Source organism: Exophiala viscosa, assembly GCF_022695815.1.
Source record: "Exophiala viscosa unplaced genomic scaffold EDD37scaffold_11, whole genome shotgun sequence".
In the NCBI taxonomy this organism is placed as follows: Eukaryota; Fungi; Ascomycota; class Eurotiomycetes; order Chaetothyriales; family Herpotrichiellaceae; genus Exophiala; species Exophiala viscosa.
Window position 1 is genome coordinate 1,149,010 of NW_026944363.1, and position 15,284 is coordinate 1,164,293.

A 15,284-nucleotide genomic window follows, 5' to 3' on the forward strand; every position below is an offset into this window, starting at 1 on the left:
GTTTAGTAGTAAGCCTTTAAAATAACGTATAATACTAGACTACTAATCTAGTCTATCGGAGTTATTAAATACGTTAGGCTACTACTTATTCCTCTCCTAGTATACTAAAGATTTATTTAAGTCGAGCTTCGAAAATATTAAAGTTATCGAAGATAGCCTTAGTTTCCTTATCTTATTAGTCTAAATATATTATAAGATAATCTACTATAACTAGTTTAAACTAGTAGGAGGCTAAGCCCTTTATATAGAGTCTAGCGTATAGGACTCTATCGGTATATATATTATACCTATCTCGTTATAGTGTAAACACTACTTTAAGTTATATAAGGAATATACTAAGCTTAGCCCTATCCCTATAAAAGTACTTTACTTTAAGGTTACTCTTCTTACGGTTATCTCTATAGATCCTAGCTCCTTATGGGGCCGAGGATTTAATTAATTCTATTAGTAATAGCGAACGAACGGTTTGCTTAAAGCTAGCTATAGTACTAATATGTTCTTTAGAGGGTAGTTAAAGTATTATAAATCGCTTTACTTTAGTGTTACGAGATAAGGGGTTCTTAAGTAGAGGGAAGTATTAAGGTATAGTAGTAAGAGAGTACGTCGAGTATCTTAAGCGAGACTAATCAATACTTAAACGTATAGGTATAATCGTTAACGAAGTTAACTATGAACTATAACTATAAGAAGTACTCTTTCTATATAGTCGTAGTATCTTAGTTTAATCTATATAACTCGTTACTTTATCCTATAGAGTATATAAAGTAATAGAGTATAGTTAATTTATATAATTTATTACTCTATTCTATAAAGTATATAGATTAATAAAGTAGTTACGTATTATTACGTAACGCTTAAGTAGGCTTCGCTAAACCTTCTTAGGTCTTAGAGTATCTTGACTAGTCATAACCTAGTTAAGATCGTTTCGTAATATAGTAATAAACTAGTAAGAACGAACTCTTATATTTTTTAACTATAGTTACGAAAATAGAAAAGAAAATTAATTATTCTTAAGATTACTTATTAGAGTAATATAGATAAAACTAAATCGAAAGATTCTCGCTAATATAATAAAAGAGATCTCGAAAGAATATAAAAACTTTATAAATCTCTTTAAGAAAAGAAAAGACTTAGTTATATTACTAAAGTATAAACTATAAGACTATAAAATATCGCTTAAAGATAAAAAAGTATCGAAGTATAATAAGTAGCTTCGATAACTCTTTAAGAAAGAAAAGAACTTTCTTAAGAACTATATCGAAAAACACGAGAATAAAGATTTTATTCGACTATCTAAATCTTCTATAGTATATAGAGTACTATTTATCTTAAAAAAGAATAGAAAGTTTCGAGTATATATTAACTATCGATTACTTAATACGATTATAAAAAAAATTAATATTTATAACTATATATCGATAAACTATAGAATAAATTATTAAGTATTAAATACTTTATTATAATTAATATATAAAATATTTATTATCGAGTATAGATAAAGAAAGGCGAAGAATAAAAGATAGCCTTTAAAATCTACTTAGAATTATATAAGTACTTAATTATACTCTTTAGATTAATTAATATATCGATTACTTTTTAAGAACTAATTAATAATACGCTAAGAGAATATCTCGACGATTTTATAATAATATATCTCGATAATATACTTATATTCTTAACTATATTTAAAGAATATATATAGTATATTTAAAAGATCTTAAAATAACTTAAATAAAAAAATCTATCTATAAAATTTAGTAAATATAAGTTTTATAAATACTATATATATTTTCTAGAATATATTATCTTAAATAAAAGTATCGAAATTAATTCGAAAAGAATTAAGTTTATTTAAAAATAGCTATAACTAATTAATATTATAAAGATATAAGTCTTTATTAAACTTATTAATTATAATCGAAAATTTATCGAAGAATTTTTAAGAGTCGCTATATTATTAATAAATCTTATAAAGAAGAAAACGAAGTTTCTATTCGAACTATAATATAAAGAAGTATTCGAGAAACTTAAAGAAGTTATTACTAATATCTTTATACTCGCGATATTTAATCTAAAGTATAAAACTAATATAGAAATAAATATATTAAATAAAGCTACTAGCGCTCGCCTTATATAAAAGAGTATTAACGAAAAATACTATACTATTATATATTACTTAAGAAAAATAACTAAATCGAAACTTAATTATAATATATATAATAAGAAGCTACTTACTATTATTAAAGTATTTAAGAAAAAAAGTATATTTAGAAGATATTAAGTACTTTACTTAAGTTTATACTAACTATAAAAACTTACTCTATTAAATAACGATAAAATAACTTAATAAATAATAAGTTCGATAAACTAAGATACTTATACTATTCGATTTTAGAATATACTATATTCGAGGAAAAGAGAACGCTATAGTAAATATACTTAACTATTAACTAAATTATATAAAGAATATCTAACTAAAATCTATAGCTATACTTAAGGAACGAGATAAAATCTTAATATATATAACGCCTTAAATAGAAATACTAATAGCTATAGATATTAAATTAATAATAAAATAAAAGAAAGTAGTTATTTAAAGTAAATATAATAATAGTCTATGTCGCGATATAGAGGACTCGCTTTCACGTCGATACGGTATGGCGCCGCTTTGAGGGCCTCGATCCGGTTTGGTATCGGCCCCTTCGAGGAAAGTGTGGCCGTTCCGGGTTTAGTGCTGACCGTTCGGGCCTCTCGCCGCTTTTCCTCCGACCGCGCTCGACCGCTTCTTTATAAAAGATCGTCGTCCCTCGCCGTTCTGTCGACTCTCTTCCTACGCTGACCCTCGCGCCCTTCGCTCGTCCTCGCCCCCGACCCTATACCGTTCCGAAAACGGGAAAGGTTATTAGCTAGGGGCTAGGATATTGCTTCGTAGTCGCGACGACCAAAAGTTACTCGACTTACCCACCCACCTAGTATTAATGCCGAGAAGTTAGCGTTAGGGGTTCAGAGCTTAGAAGCGCCCGTCTAATTCGAATCGATCCATCAGGGAAACGATCCGTTGGTTGACGGGCCTCTCTTCTTCTTCCCCGTCCCTCTACCTCATAGCGAGCAAGGTCCTGGACTCTATCGTGGCGCTTGTCGTCGTTCCTTAAGGGCCAAGCTCCTTCTTCTATCGCCCTATCTTTCAGCTAGCCCAGGGTCCTTGGGGGTCCTTGGGTGCCTGGACGCATATGCTCGAAACCTAGCAGAGAATGATGACCAGAGCTAGTATTCACGACTTGGACGTTTGACCGAATACCCTCTTCGGATTCCGCCTATGAACGGTCCCTTAAGCTTTAGACCTATTGATTCGATAACGCTCTTATAATTTATCCTCACTCTATCCTCGCTGTAGGTATCTACAGCATCACAATCGAAGACCGCAGGACCGACCTAGCACCGACCTATCTCTAGGAGAGCCGATCATTTAACTGTACCTCTCAGAAGCGTGCCGACTCCTCCTCATAGACCAACCTGACCTTCCGCACCCGTCCGGTTCAAGAAACTTCGGCTAGAACTTGCACCCGAGGAAGGGGGAAGGGGTGACATTGCAGGACCTCTCGACAAAGAGACTGCTGCAACGACGACAACGGCTAGGATTCACGGGACGCCTAATCGGGACTTACGGGCTGGCGCCAGTCAGGGCTCTAATAAGGGCCTAAATCACCCTTCCTTGCTCGACCTGGTTATTCGCCAAGTCTCAATCCAGAATCCCTGGCCACTAGTACACTGCCCCTATTTGGGTCCGCATGGCCTTCGGATGTGCGGTGCACTTAAGAACCATGCCCTTAGTTAGGACCCGGGAGCATGTCAGCCGCTCTAGAGGATCCGAAGATTTTCGTAGCGGTCGGCGTGTAGTGCCTTTCGGCCCGGCTATCGAACGACATGGTGAAACACCGCGAGACACCGCCCCATGGGTGAGGAGGACGATCAGCTGAATTTGCTCGAGGGTAGGATCTCTATAAGTTTCCGACCGTGTATTCTACCTGTCATTATGGATCGCTGTACGTAATCGGTCTTGAGAGACCTTGGTTACGTGTTTTCTGGACGATCCTTCTGGGATATTTAGGAGCCTTTCACCACCGTCACAGCCCCTTCGACGTACGGAGCACGCGGTAGGGGAAAGCTGACGACGGCAGATTGATGGTTTTGGACCCACCCAGGGGTGGCATGGGCGGTGTATGACTATAGGGCGAGATTTGCGTCCTCGCATTCGGCTTTCAGGTGCGAGGCCTTCATCTCCTGATTCGTCGCGGGATTCGAAGTCCCTTCTCAATCTACAATCCAGCAACGCAACTCTTTTAAAGCATCCGGCGCCCCCAAAGCCTATATTAGGAAGCTATTCCAATGTTTCCTGTCGGGACCGTCTCTCCTTCACGCTCCAAAGTAAGTCCCCTAGCCTCGAGGACACGCAAATCTCTGTACACCTCCAATTTTCCACGCGCCCTCCGTATGGACAACGTCATCTTCGAGGACCCTTCTAAAGCTCGGTTTCGCTCTAAGCGACATGTGCGTGCCGCACCGGCCAGGCCCGGGGCTTCCTCCATCCGAGAATACGCTCACAACGTCGAGCCGCAGACCGTAACACCGGTGTCTGAAACGCGGCTTTAGGAACACTCCTATACGACTTCTGTAGGCTACTCTGGTAAGCCTGAACTGCTCCGTATCACTCTGGTTATATCGACGATGAGTTCACTAATAGCCTAACTCTAGAGCCGATAAGCTTAGAGAGCCGATACGCAGAAACCTTAGTTCATGAAACCTAGCGCACCTCTCTACACGACGTCCAGGTTAATGGGAGCGCCTCAGGAGCTACATCCCTACACGACGACTTCTCTCTTGCTCAGACTGACGACGGTGCTCTCGCTGAAGGTCTCGACGACGATTTATACAGTCTCTTTTCTAGTGCATCCCCGGATTTGGAGCCCTCACGACCCTCTATATCCGACGAAAATCCTAACGGCCTTACCCAGAACAAAATATCGCAGGGCATAGAGACTCGCGACGACTTTGTCATCAATTCACTAGGCGAGAGTTTTCCCGGTACCGGAAGCCCTAGCCTATGGACCGATCTTGACGCTATTGACCCTACTACCTAGTTAAATAGCCCTTAGCTAAAGCTGACAGCGGTACCGTCTGCGTAGCGATGCTGCCCACTATCCTCGTGTTATAAACCCTTGGCTGAGGTGATGGTTCCTTCTTATCGCCCCTCTGCCCAAGCCGAGCGGAGTGTGAGTGCCCCTAGCGCTCATTTTGCGAACGCTGCAGAAACACCGAACGGAGTCGGCCAACGGATGGCATCTCCGCGGCCTGGCGGGCATGTTGTTGGACATCTCAATGGCCGTAAACGACGATACGAAAGTGAATCTGGTTTGTACTCCCAAGGTTCTTATCGACAACGTGTGGAAGGTGGATCTAACAAGACACCGTCCCACTCCCATCGAATATAGGCGGAAGGCTCTGTTCCTCGAAATCATCGAACGGAAAGTCAGTTTTATAAGCCAGACTTGGGCTAGGGAACTCTGCCATTAGTTGAGCCATCTAATCTCGCTCACGGAGCGGAGAGCGAGCAGACCCTCGCCGATCGCGGCTCTAGTCTAGACTGCGAAGACAAAACTGTACCTGGCCTAACATTGGGCGAGTATTCCGCGAACCTTGCTACGCCGTTGAATGTCGGCGAATCTAGGAACAGCCCCCGTGAACAGGGGCAGAACCAAGGAGGGTTAGAAAGTATAAGCGTCCAACCCGTGACACCCGCCGATGCTGCCTTCATAACCGCCATTATCGCTACTCCAGCCGACCTTCAGAACGTCTTCCACTCCCCTAGGGCTTGGGCACTTGAAAACGGTTTCCAACCGGCTAGCCTGGCCAATATCTCGATTAAACCGCTTTCGCCCGACCGTTATTGGCTCCTGACGGCTACGATATCGCGACGTTCTAGTGGGGTGGATGATCTAAGACGATATCGCGCTGGGAGGAGAGGGAGACAGTCGCCCGATCTAGACGCGAGCAGCGACTATCGTCCGAGCGAAGGTGAAACGGTTTTGCGGCGAACGAAGCGAGGTCAGTGGACGGCAGAAGAGGATGATAACTTGACACGGTGGCGGCGTCTGGGCAAGTCTTGGCCGTGGATCTTCGCTCGGTTTCCCGAACGTTCTGAAGCTGCCGTGCGATCGCGTTGGTTCGTGGTCCTGGCACCACGGAAGTAATTCGGCGCAGGGTGCGATCCTCGATTAACCAGTTCTAGAAATTTGCGACATTCGCCCTACGTTTTTGATATAGCCTACGGAATAAGACCTTTGCTGTAGCCTAGATTTGCGCGCGACTTCTGGCACAATGTAGCGATGTCGATCGCCAAGGTAATGGTCAGAGCAGGAAGCCAAGCCAGCAACGGAGGATGGAAGAAGAGAGTGTAAATGCTCTACCTGGCGTAAAGCCTAACTTCGTAAAGGACACTGCTCATGTCCGGATAAATAAACTCTTCGTGAGTGATCAGGATGTCACATGATGAATTGCGTAGTAAGAGTCTTCCGACGCCTACCTTTCACGATTGCTGATTCCGCCGTCCCCGGGATCTCGACCTGCAAGCTACGAGGCCTCGAGTTTCAGCTGCACTTTCAGCCTGATCGAGCACTTCTCAATGTCCTTCTCCTCAAACCATCTCTAATGCTCTACTATGGTTTCGACTTAAAATCTTGTATACGTTAACATGAGCCGCTGGCAGGAAATACATTCGTTAGTCTTGGCGGGCGCATTCACGGTCGCTGATACTGGCGCATCCTGGGAAACGTCTCTCTTAGAACCGCAAACCGAAATTCTCCCACGATCGTCACGTCATCCAAAAGTTGAGACTTTTCTTGGTCGAAGGCAGCCAACGTCGCGAAGTCGGTATGTCTGGCATCGGCGAGGCGAGCCTCGTTCTCGGCCTCATTTCGTCGATCATTACGATTAATGAATCCGAGCTTTCTTCACGCTGATCAAGGGAAGCTGTCGCAGGTAGAGGCGATGTATCAGCGGGTATTACAAGGTAACGAGAAGGGCCTCGGTATGGACGACGCCTTGACGCTCGACACGGTCAATAATCTAGGCCTCCTCTATCGGAATCAAGGAAAGCTGGCACAGGCAGAGGCGATGTACCAGCGAGCACTGCACGGCTTCGAGAAAGCGCTCGGCAAGGAGCACACCACGACGCTCGACACTGTCAACAATCTGGGCACCCTCTTCGATGATCAAGGAAAGCTGGAGCAGGCAGAGGCAATGTACCGGCCGGCATGGCAAGGCTACGAGAAGGCTTTAGGTGAAGACCTTGTCGATCAATACGTGCGTGCGCTCAACACTTGTGAAAATCTCGCTCACTTCCTGGTCCTGCAAGGTCAGCCTGTGGAGGTGACAGAGCTGTTTCAACGAGCACTGGCGGGACTGAAGAAGGTTTGGGGTTCTTCACACGAGCGATGTCGACACCTTGAGAGTGCTATAACATCAATAAATCCCCAACAAGGTATGAACGTTCTTCTCGTTCAGGTTTTGGAATTGATACAGCAGCGGCGGGTGCGTACCTTGAACCTCAATTTCCGCACGGCGTACGTCTTACCTGAGTATCACGTGTCATCTCTGTTTTGTTTTCTTGGATTTTGCCTGTACGCTTACTTGGCTAACAGAATCAACAACGTCTGACGATATGCTGTCTGTCATACTGTCAATCCTCCTGACAATCCCAGTCCGTCATGACCGACAGTGGACACTTTGGGACAGTTATGTTCGAAGTTGTCACCGGGCAGCACTACAAATTTGACCTCCTCTAAGACTGGAAATCTGGAGAACCTTATTCTTGGCCAAGCAGAGGGACTCTACCTTCAACAGATAGCGTATGGCTAAGTCACATTATCGGAGCCTGTTGGACCGAACGGTCCTTTGCGTCCGCAGACGACCTCGCAGCAGCATTGGCCATCGAGCGTACCAATCCGGAAGCTACAACGGAATCTGCTTCCTCCATGGCGGCATAACACTGTTTTTCCAGAATCTTCGTCATCAAAATTGGTTCGGTCTTTTCTATGGGATTCGCGATCTGCAGGGAGAGGATTTCGAGACTCACTGGATCTTTCTCCCATGTGCGAACAAAGATGCGCACACAGAGTTTAGTTCTAGCACCGGCTGCCCCACGGAAAGAGTAGGGCATCAAGACAAGTCACACGTCATTGTTAGCTTACACGTCTAAGCTAATCGTTGTTCCCCACCTGACCCTACACTGTGTCCGATCCATCTAGGCTACACCCTTGATCCTACGAGAGATTCTTGGCCTACGGGTCAAGTCCTTTCGGCTGTGGATAGCTCCGCCAGCCCAACAACAAAAATTTGGATCCCCAACAATGTTCGGGAGATGAGAATGTGGCCTCCGGCAGCGAAGGTGATGGGTGGTTGCCGGCGACGGGCAATAGCCAGAGTAACACCATCGAAACGAGGTTTCGTTTGACAATCCCACCTTTCTGTCTCCAGATGGTCTCCTGTCATGTGAAAACCGAGTCTCATCACTTCTGGCTTTCTTAGAGGTCGCCTTCCGACATTTGGGTCACATCGGAAGTTTCTGGTGTCATTTCAAAGGGGTTCAAGAGATTCAGCTCCCCGTAACTGATGGCTTGTGACTCCGAGTTTTCAGAGGAGTCTATAACCAGAGCCAGGGGTCGCTTCTGAGAGGGTGGCTCGTCTCATTCGTTTTCTCGTTTCCGCTTCCGCTTCCGAGGCTCTGGTGGTGGAAGGGGAGGAGATGGCTGTGCACCCTCACGAGTCAATTTTCTATTAGAGGAAAGGGTTGGCCGGCTTACATGAAGATGTTCAACGTCGCTGCCTGGAGATGGTAGAGCCTGTTAGCGGGATGTTGATAGAGTCTCAGTCATCTCAGTCAACCGGTGAAAACGCGCGCTCCGTCGAAGAGCATTTTGTTGTCGCTTCTTGACGCTATAAGGGCGTTTCGACGAGATGAGGAGGTATAAACACTTCCCCATGCTATATCCGCCGAGGCTAGAATTTATTTATCTCTTGGGCGTCTGTCTCTTTGATTTCTTCTATCGATGGTGGTGCTTCCAGATGAAGAAGCTTGTATCCCACAGGCGAGTGTCTGTATTTCGATCGCGTGATCATGAAATGGAGGCTTGGGTTGGAATGTCGGCTTCTCGCCTGGCTGATTCCATTCGGTGGCACAGAGTCCCTTTGTCTCTTTTGGTTCAGTGTGGGAACTTTTCCACCTTTTTGGGGCTCTGGAGCTGCGACACATTTTGCTTCGCTCTTCTTTTTGCTCTTCTGTAGTCTCTGCTCGGGCGTTGCAGATCGACTCGGTGTTGGCGATATCGATTTCGCGTACTGTCGCCAGGAGAGTCGATTCGAGGAAAGCTGTTTGTCCGGGGTGAGGCTTCGTTGCCCGGCGGAAGGTATGGATATCCTGCTTGCTGTTGCAAACCTTACTCGATAGTACCGTATATTCTCCTCTCCGTACTCGCTGAGTTAAGCCGCTCAGCATTATCTCCATCTGAATTGTTGTGGTCGAGGGATGCAACAAAAACCCGCAGGACAAATATCCGCCCAAAATAGACTAGGCCCTCGAGGGTAAGGTGCCCCGAGGTCTAGGGAAAGCTTGCTCGGCGCGTCATGGGGCCTCTGATGTCCACGGGGAAACATCGTTTGGCTGGCGTTGAGGCATGTCCACACAGGTGGTAACGCTCTTTTTCTGACGTTCTGAAATCCTTAAGCGCTACAAGGAGCCGTCGCTGCTATCCCATTTATCCCTGCGAACCAGTTACTCCCCTCATCTTCGAGGTCTCCCTAACAAGGTGATTGTCGGGTATGGCCGCCGCGCAATACATTATGTCGGGATCGATCCTATCGATTTTTCGACTGCGGTAACACGGTAGCCAAACCTCAGCCACAAATGGAGATGCCGCCACGAAGCCCCGTAACCTTCGACGAAGTCATGTTCCTACGTAAGTATATTGAGCAGGTTATCGGTTCGCTTGGGCCAGAAATCCGGCAATGTGTTGAGGAGCTGGGCATTTCCAGCGAACGGGTCATCATCGCCCGCGACCTCCTCTTTGAAGAAAACTCCGGGCTGACTAGGCAGAAAAATGCCAATAATATTCGAGCATCAAGGAAGTCGATGGTCATGGGAAAGGGAAGATAATGAGCTATGAGGATATCGAAGAAGCAATCAGGAAGCGTGAAGGGAAGGAGACTGCTAAAAGAAGCGGTCGCCAGCGTAAGGCGAAAAATCCAGGGCCGACGCAAGGCAGAAGTCACGCGAAGAGGAGATTGAATGGCCCAGAGAGAGCTGTGCCGGTGAGGAATTGGAGGACCTTATGTCTGTCTTATGACTTCGGCACCTTATGGGGTGTGCAATTCGTCATCAATTGTAGACTTTTATTATTGCTGACTTGTGACTGTGTTGATCGTATGTCGCAATACAGTACGGAGTACAATACAGTACGGAGTACAATACAGTACGGAGTACAATACGTACTGCGGCATTCCCTAATATTTTTGGAAGGCTGTGGCCTTGAACACCGAGTGTCGCTGGAACGCTGCGATAACCAATTATGTTTAGCATAGCCACAATTACGCGTTGTCGCCTCATCTCTGCCCAGCCCTTCACACCTACGATTCAGCCGCAGTCCCAACACACCAGGCACATTGTATTGTAGCAGGCAACCCTTCCACAAGATGCCCCTGCATATTACTACCACAACTTGTGGGGTTGTGATGTTCTGCGATCGGGACCCCTTTGCGTCTTCTGACCAATTTTTGGTGGCAGGATGGAAAGGTTGAGGCGGTTAGTACATCGACGGCAAGGTACTCCCTCGACTGCTGCTGCTCCCTCGACTGCTGCTGCTCCCTCGACTGCTGCTGCTCCCTCGACTGCTGCTGCTCCCTCGACTGCTGCTGCTCCCTCGACTGCTGCTGCTCGCTCGACTGCTGCTCACCCGACATCTCCACCACCGAATGCTTCTATCAGCACCCTTCCTAAATCGAGTCCTACCCTTCCTTGGTCCTCAGAATCGTTATGGAGAGATGCATACGAAACGCTGAAACAACGAGAACCTCGACTGGTGCAACCTTTTGAACAGCTCTCTGCTACTGGCATCACTTCAGTACATCAAATACATTCTGTTGTTCAAGCAAGATTGGACAGACGAGAAGACCGCCAGTGGATTGTCGCTATTGCTGGCAAGCCTGTTAAAGTCCGAGAACATGGAGAACGCCTTGTTAAGTTCATTCTATGGAGCAAGGACATTGTGGCCAGCGCTGTTAGTACTCAACCATATATGGCGCTAGCGTGGTCGGGCATCACAATGTTGTTACCGGTACAGTACGTCATGGCATATTATGTGTGTCGCTGACGAGTTCAGTTGGCCTTAGCCTCAGGTGAAGAGAGCGATGCTATGATAGAAGTGCTTGAACACATCGCTTCGTTGATAAGGCTGTACGATATACGGACTCGTTTACTCAGTGGAACTACCGCGGACGAATACCGCAGTGCAGTTACACAGCTATACTCTCATATTCTCGAATATCAAGCGTCCATGGTCTGTCACTTATCTCATAATAGTGTAGTGCGCAGTATACACAGTATCAGTCGAGTTGGTCAGTGGATGGATTCTCTGAAGAAGGTTGACAATGCCGATTAGTACTGTCAGAAGCATGAAGCTTTGTTGAACAAAGAGGATGAAAGAGCACAGTGGGAGCAACAAACCAGCACCATGGAGAAGTCTGGCAAGATCCAACAACAGATCCTCGACGCCGTGCGCGATGTCCTTGCCACTCGCGCTGCCGACAGGGAGGACGATCTTCGACGAGACATACTTCATTGTCTGGCTGCCGATTACGCTGGACAGAAAATTTCAATCCGAGACGTGTGCCCGGCACCTGTCGATGGTTCCTTGATGATCCTCGTTTCCATCGATGGCGCGATTCTAGAGAACCAAGCCTGCTTTGGCTCTCGACCGGCCCCGGCTGTGGCAAGTCAGTCTTGTCGCGGGCTTTGATCGATGAAATGCTGCTCACCACGCAGTTGATGACATCGACAGTGTACTATTTCTTTTTCAAAGATGGCCTCGAGCGGCGACAACGGGGAGAGGACGCATTATGTGGTATCCTCCACCAGCTGTATTCGCAAAATCTGGCATCGGGCTTGATTAGCCACGCGTACCAGCCTTTCAAGTCAAATGGACCCGGACTATGTTCAATGTTCTATCCTCTGTGGAACCTACTCATGACAACAGCCGGTGATACATCGTCAGGAGAAGTAATCTGTCTCTTGAATGCTTTGGATGAATGTGAAGCGGATGCCAGACAGTAATTGCTCGATCAGCTCCGTCAGTTCTATAATGACACCAAACTGAGTGGTCCTAAGGCACCTCGAATCAAATTCCTCATCACGAGTCGTCCAAATTACGATAATAACGGAAAGTTTCCTCTTCTAGACCCCCTGGTCAACTTCATTGAATTTGCAGGAGACGACCGATCCGACCTTATCAGCCAAGAGATCAATCTTGTTATCGACCAGCGCATACCAGAAGTGGTTCCCCGACTCGACTTTGCATCTCGTTGCCTCCTTTCAAATCATTTGAAGGGAATGCAGCATCGGACATATCTGTGGCTGCATTTGGTAATGGAGGAGATTCGACTTCGATTTCCCAGTCATGCAACAGTGAAACGGATTGAGACTCTGCTACAGCAACTTCCCACATCTGTCGCCGAAGCATACGAAAACATCCTCGATCGAAGTCTTGACCCACAAGCTGCTCGCATTATCTTGCAGATCGTTCTGGCGGCCACACGTCCTCTGACGGTTGACGAGATGGCCGTCGCAGTAGCGATAGCAAGAACGAAGGGCGTTCGGTCATATGAAGATCTTGATCTCGACCCTGAAGATATCCGAAAGTCTAATCTTCGGAATGTATGCGGATTCTTTATCAGCATCAGTGATTCCAAGGTATCTCTCATTCACCAGACCGCCCGTGACTTTCTCCTCAGATCAAACATAAAGAATGGCACCGACAGTACGTCGTCCGTTTCGAGGAAGAAATGGCACCGTTCTCTGGACTTAGTCTCAGCTGAACATACTGTTGCCCAAATTTGCATCGCACTACTTCTTTTCGATGTTTTTCAAACGAGAATGCCGTGGTCGGATTACCATGAGGAAAGATACCAGTGGCAAGACCTATACCAAAACCACATTTCCAGTTATCCACTGCTCAACTATGCTTCTACAAGATGGCCTGAGCATTATCGGGCGTCCCAGCACATGTCAGTGGATGGAGAGATTGGTTCAGTTCTGTCAATCTGTGATGTTCGTCAGAGCTACTTTCAGACGTGGTTTCCTGTTTACTGGTACTCAGCAAAGTGGGGAAATAGGCCTTGGGTGACTACTCTGGTCGTTGCAAGTACCTTTGGTCTCACCGCGGTAGTGAAAAAAATCCTCGTTCTTGCAACTCAGGGCGAACGCGATGAGGAGGCAGCTCGTCGGGCCATGATGTTAGGGGACTTGATTGACGAACCAAGTCAATACTACGGCAATGCGCTGCAAGCAGCGTCCATGGTAGGCCACGTGGAGGTGGTCAAGCTGCTCGTGGACTCGGGCGCCGAGGTGAACGCCCAGGGTGGATACTACGGCAATGCGTTGCAAGCAGCGTTAGTCCGAGGCCACGTCGAGGTGGTCAAGCTGCTCATGGACTCGGGCGCCGAAGTGAACGCGCGAGGTGGAGAGTACGGCAATGCGTTGCATGCAGCGTCCATGGGAGGCCACGTCGACGTGGTGAAGCTGCTCGTAGACTCGGGCGCCGAAGTGAACGCGCGAGGTGGATTCTACGGCAATGCGCTGCAAGCAGCGTCATGGGGAGGCCACGTCGAGGTGGTCAAGCTGCGCTTGGACTCGGGCGCCGAGGTGAACGCGCAGGGTGGATTCTACGGCAATGCGTTGCAAGCAGCGTCCATGGAAGGCGACCTCGAGGTGGTCAAGCTGCTGGTGGACAATGGCGCCGTCAATAGCCAAACTTAAGTGGAATTTGCGGTCCAAATTACTCTAGGCGAATGTCACTCTCAATCACTTGTAGAGCCAACCCATTTCTCCCTTCCATGAGATACCATCCGTCTCTGATTTTGGCACGCCCAAAGCGGAGATGTGGGCGCTCGCAACCCATTTTTCCATGATGTAGTTAAAAGTGGCATGTCGTACGGTTAGTATATAATATCCGAGCTCATAGGTGTAGATGGTGATGTACATGTCGATGTTCTTGTTGCACATTTCCGTGAAGCCCACATTTCGGTTACACCCCGCAGACGTTACTAGAATGAGATAAACTGCGAGAGGCATATTACGTATCTATAGGCTATATATGATGACGTAGGATCTTTAGCATGCAAGACTCACAAGTATACGCCTCATCAGAAGGTGATCTACCGAGTGACCAATGAGTTCGAGCCATTTTATCATGTCCTCAGAGTCTCGCATTTCGTCTATACTCCTCCTAGCACCTGCCTTCATTCCGTTAAGATACCGTAGTGCTAATTGTTTCACTTGAGCAAAGAAATCTTGAATAAATCTCCACACTCACCTCATAGCTCCTCTCCATCCTGAAATAAGCAATGATGGATGATATATCAGATTAAGATAGCCACAGATGAGACAAGAACGGTAGGCAACGGAGTGTAATGATCGAGTGAAGTCAGTGATAGCTTGGGCGGGGCCAAAAACCCTTCCCCAGCAATTAATTTCAAATCGAAGATATACTAAAGTGATCGCCATAGATTTGGAGTTTGGAATGCCTTGAAGTTTGCTGTGGATTAGTTTGCGTAACATCGCCGGGCACCGCCAATCATGTGATCAAGCCCTAACGACGGGTGGACCACTGCTGCCCCTCTTTGAGACCCTGCTGACCTACTCTGACCTGCGATGCTGTACATGCTTCGCTTTTGGGACGGCATCAACATACATGTATTGCATGATGCTACGGAGATAAGGCAAAGGTATGCGCACATCGTTTACTTACAGAACAAGGAGCATCGATGGCCTGCAAGAACGGATGTCTTGACCTCGTTGGCCTTTTCCTTCAAAATGCGCTCTTTCAAGGTGGTGAGGGGTAGAAGGATATTTCGACGAAGTCTCCATTCATACTTCGCTACTGTAAATCTATTTACTAAAGACTGACTCGCGATGTCAGGCAATCCTGCGGCAGCGCATACGACATGAACTTTTCACTGCT

The 15,284-nt window shown here is 46.5% G+C and overlaps 3 protein-coding genes across 3 annotated transcripts; all 3 read left to right on the forward strand.

Annotated features, from left to right (window-relative positions):
• Nucleotides 1-5,376: 5,376 nt before the first annotated feature.
• EDD37DRAFT_612660 (uncharacterized protein) lies at nucleotides 5,377-6,248 on the forward strand (the record flags this gene model as incomplete). The annotated part of the gene is made up of 2 exons (XM_062815378.1): nucleotides 5,377-5,526; nucleotides 5,577-6,248. The coding sequence occupies 2 exons, from the start codon at nucleotides 5,377-5,379 to the stop codon at nucleotides 6,246-6,248; spliced, it is 822 nt and encodes a 273-aa protein (XP_062667101.1).
• A 796-nt stretch (nucleotides 6,249-7,044) lies between these two features.
• EDD37DRAFT_612661 (tetratricopeptide repeat domain-containing protein) lies at nucleotides 7,045-7,634 on the forward strand (the record flags this gene model as incomplete). Its single annotated transcript, XM_062815379.1, has 2 exons — nucleotides 7,045-7,537; nucleotides 7,561-7,634. The coding sequence occupies 2 exons, from the start codon at nucleotides 7,045-7,047 to the stop codon at nucleotides 7,632-7,634; spliced, it is 567 nt and encodes a 188-aa protein (XP_062667102.1).
• Nucleotides 7,635-10,835: 3,201 nt separating this feature from the next.
• EDD37DRAFT_653510 (uncharacterized protein) lies at nucleotides 10,836-14,080 on the forward strand (the record flags this gene model as incomplete). The annotated part of the gene is made up of 5 exons (XM_062818583.1): nucleotides 10,836-11,384; nucleotides 11,430-11,606; nucleotides 11,709-12,042; nucleotides 12,108-12,375; nucleotides 12,424-14,080. The coding sequence occupies 5 exons, from the start codon at nucleotides 10,836-10,838 to the stop codon at nucleotides 14,078-14,080; spliced, it is 2,985 nt and encodes a 994-aa protein (XP_062667103.1).
• Between the last annotated feature and the right edge of the window lie 1,204 nt (nucleotides 14,081-15,284).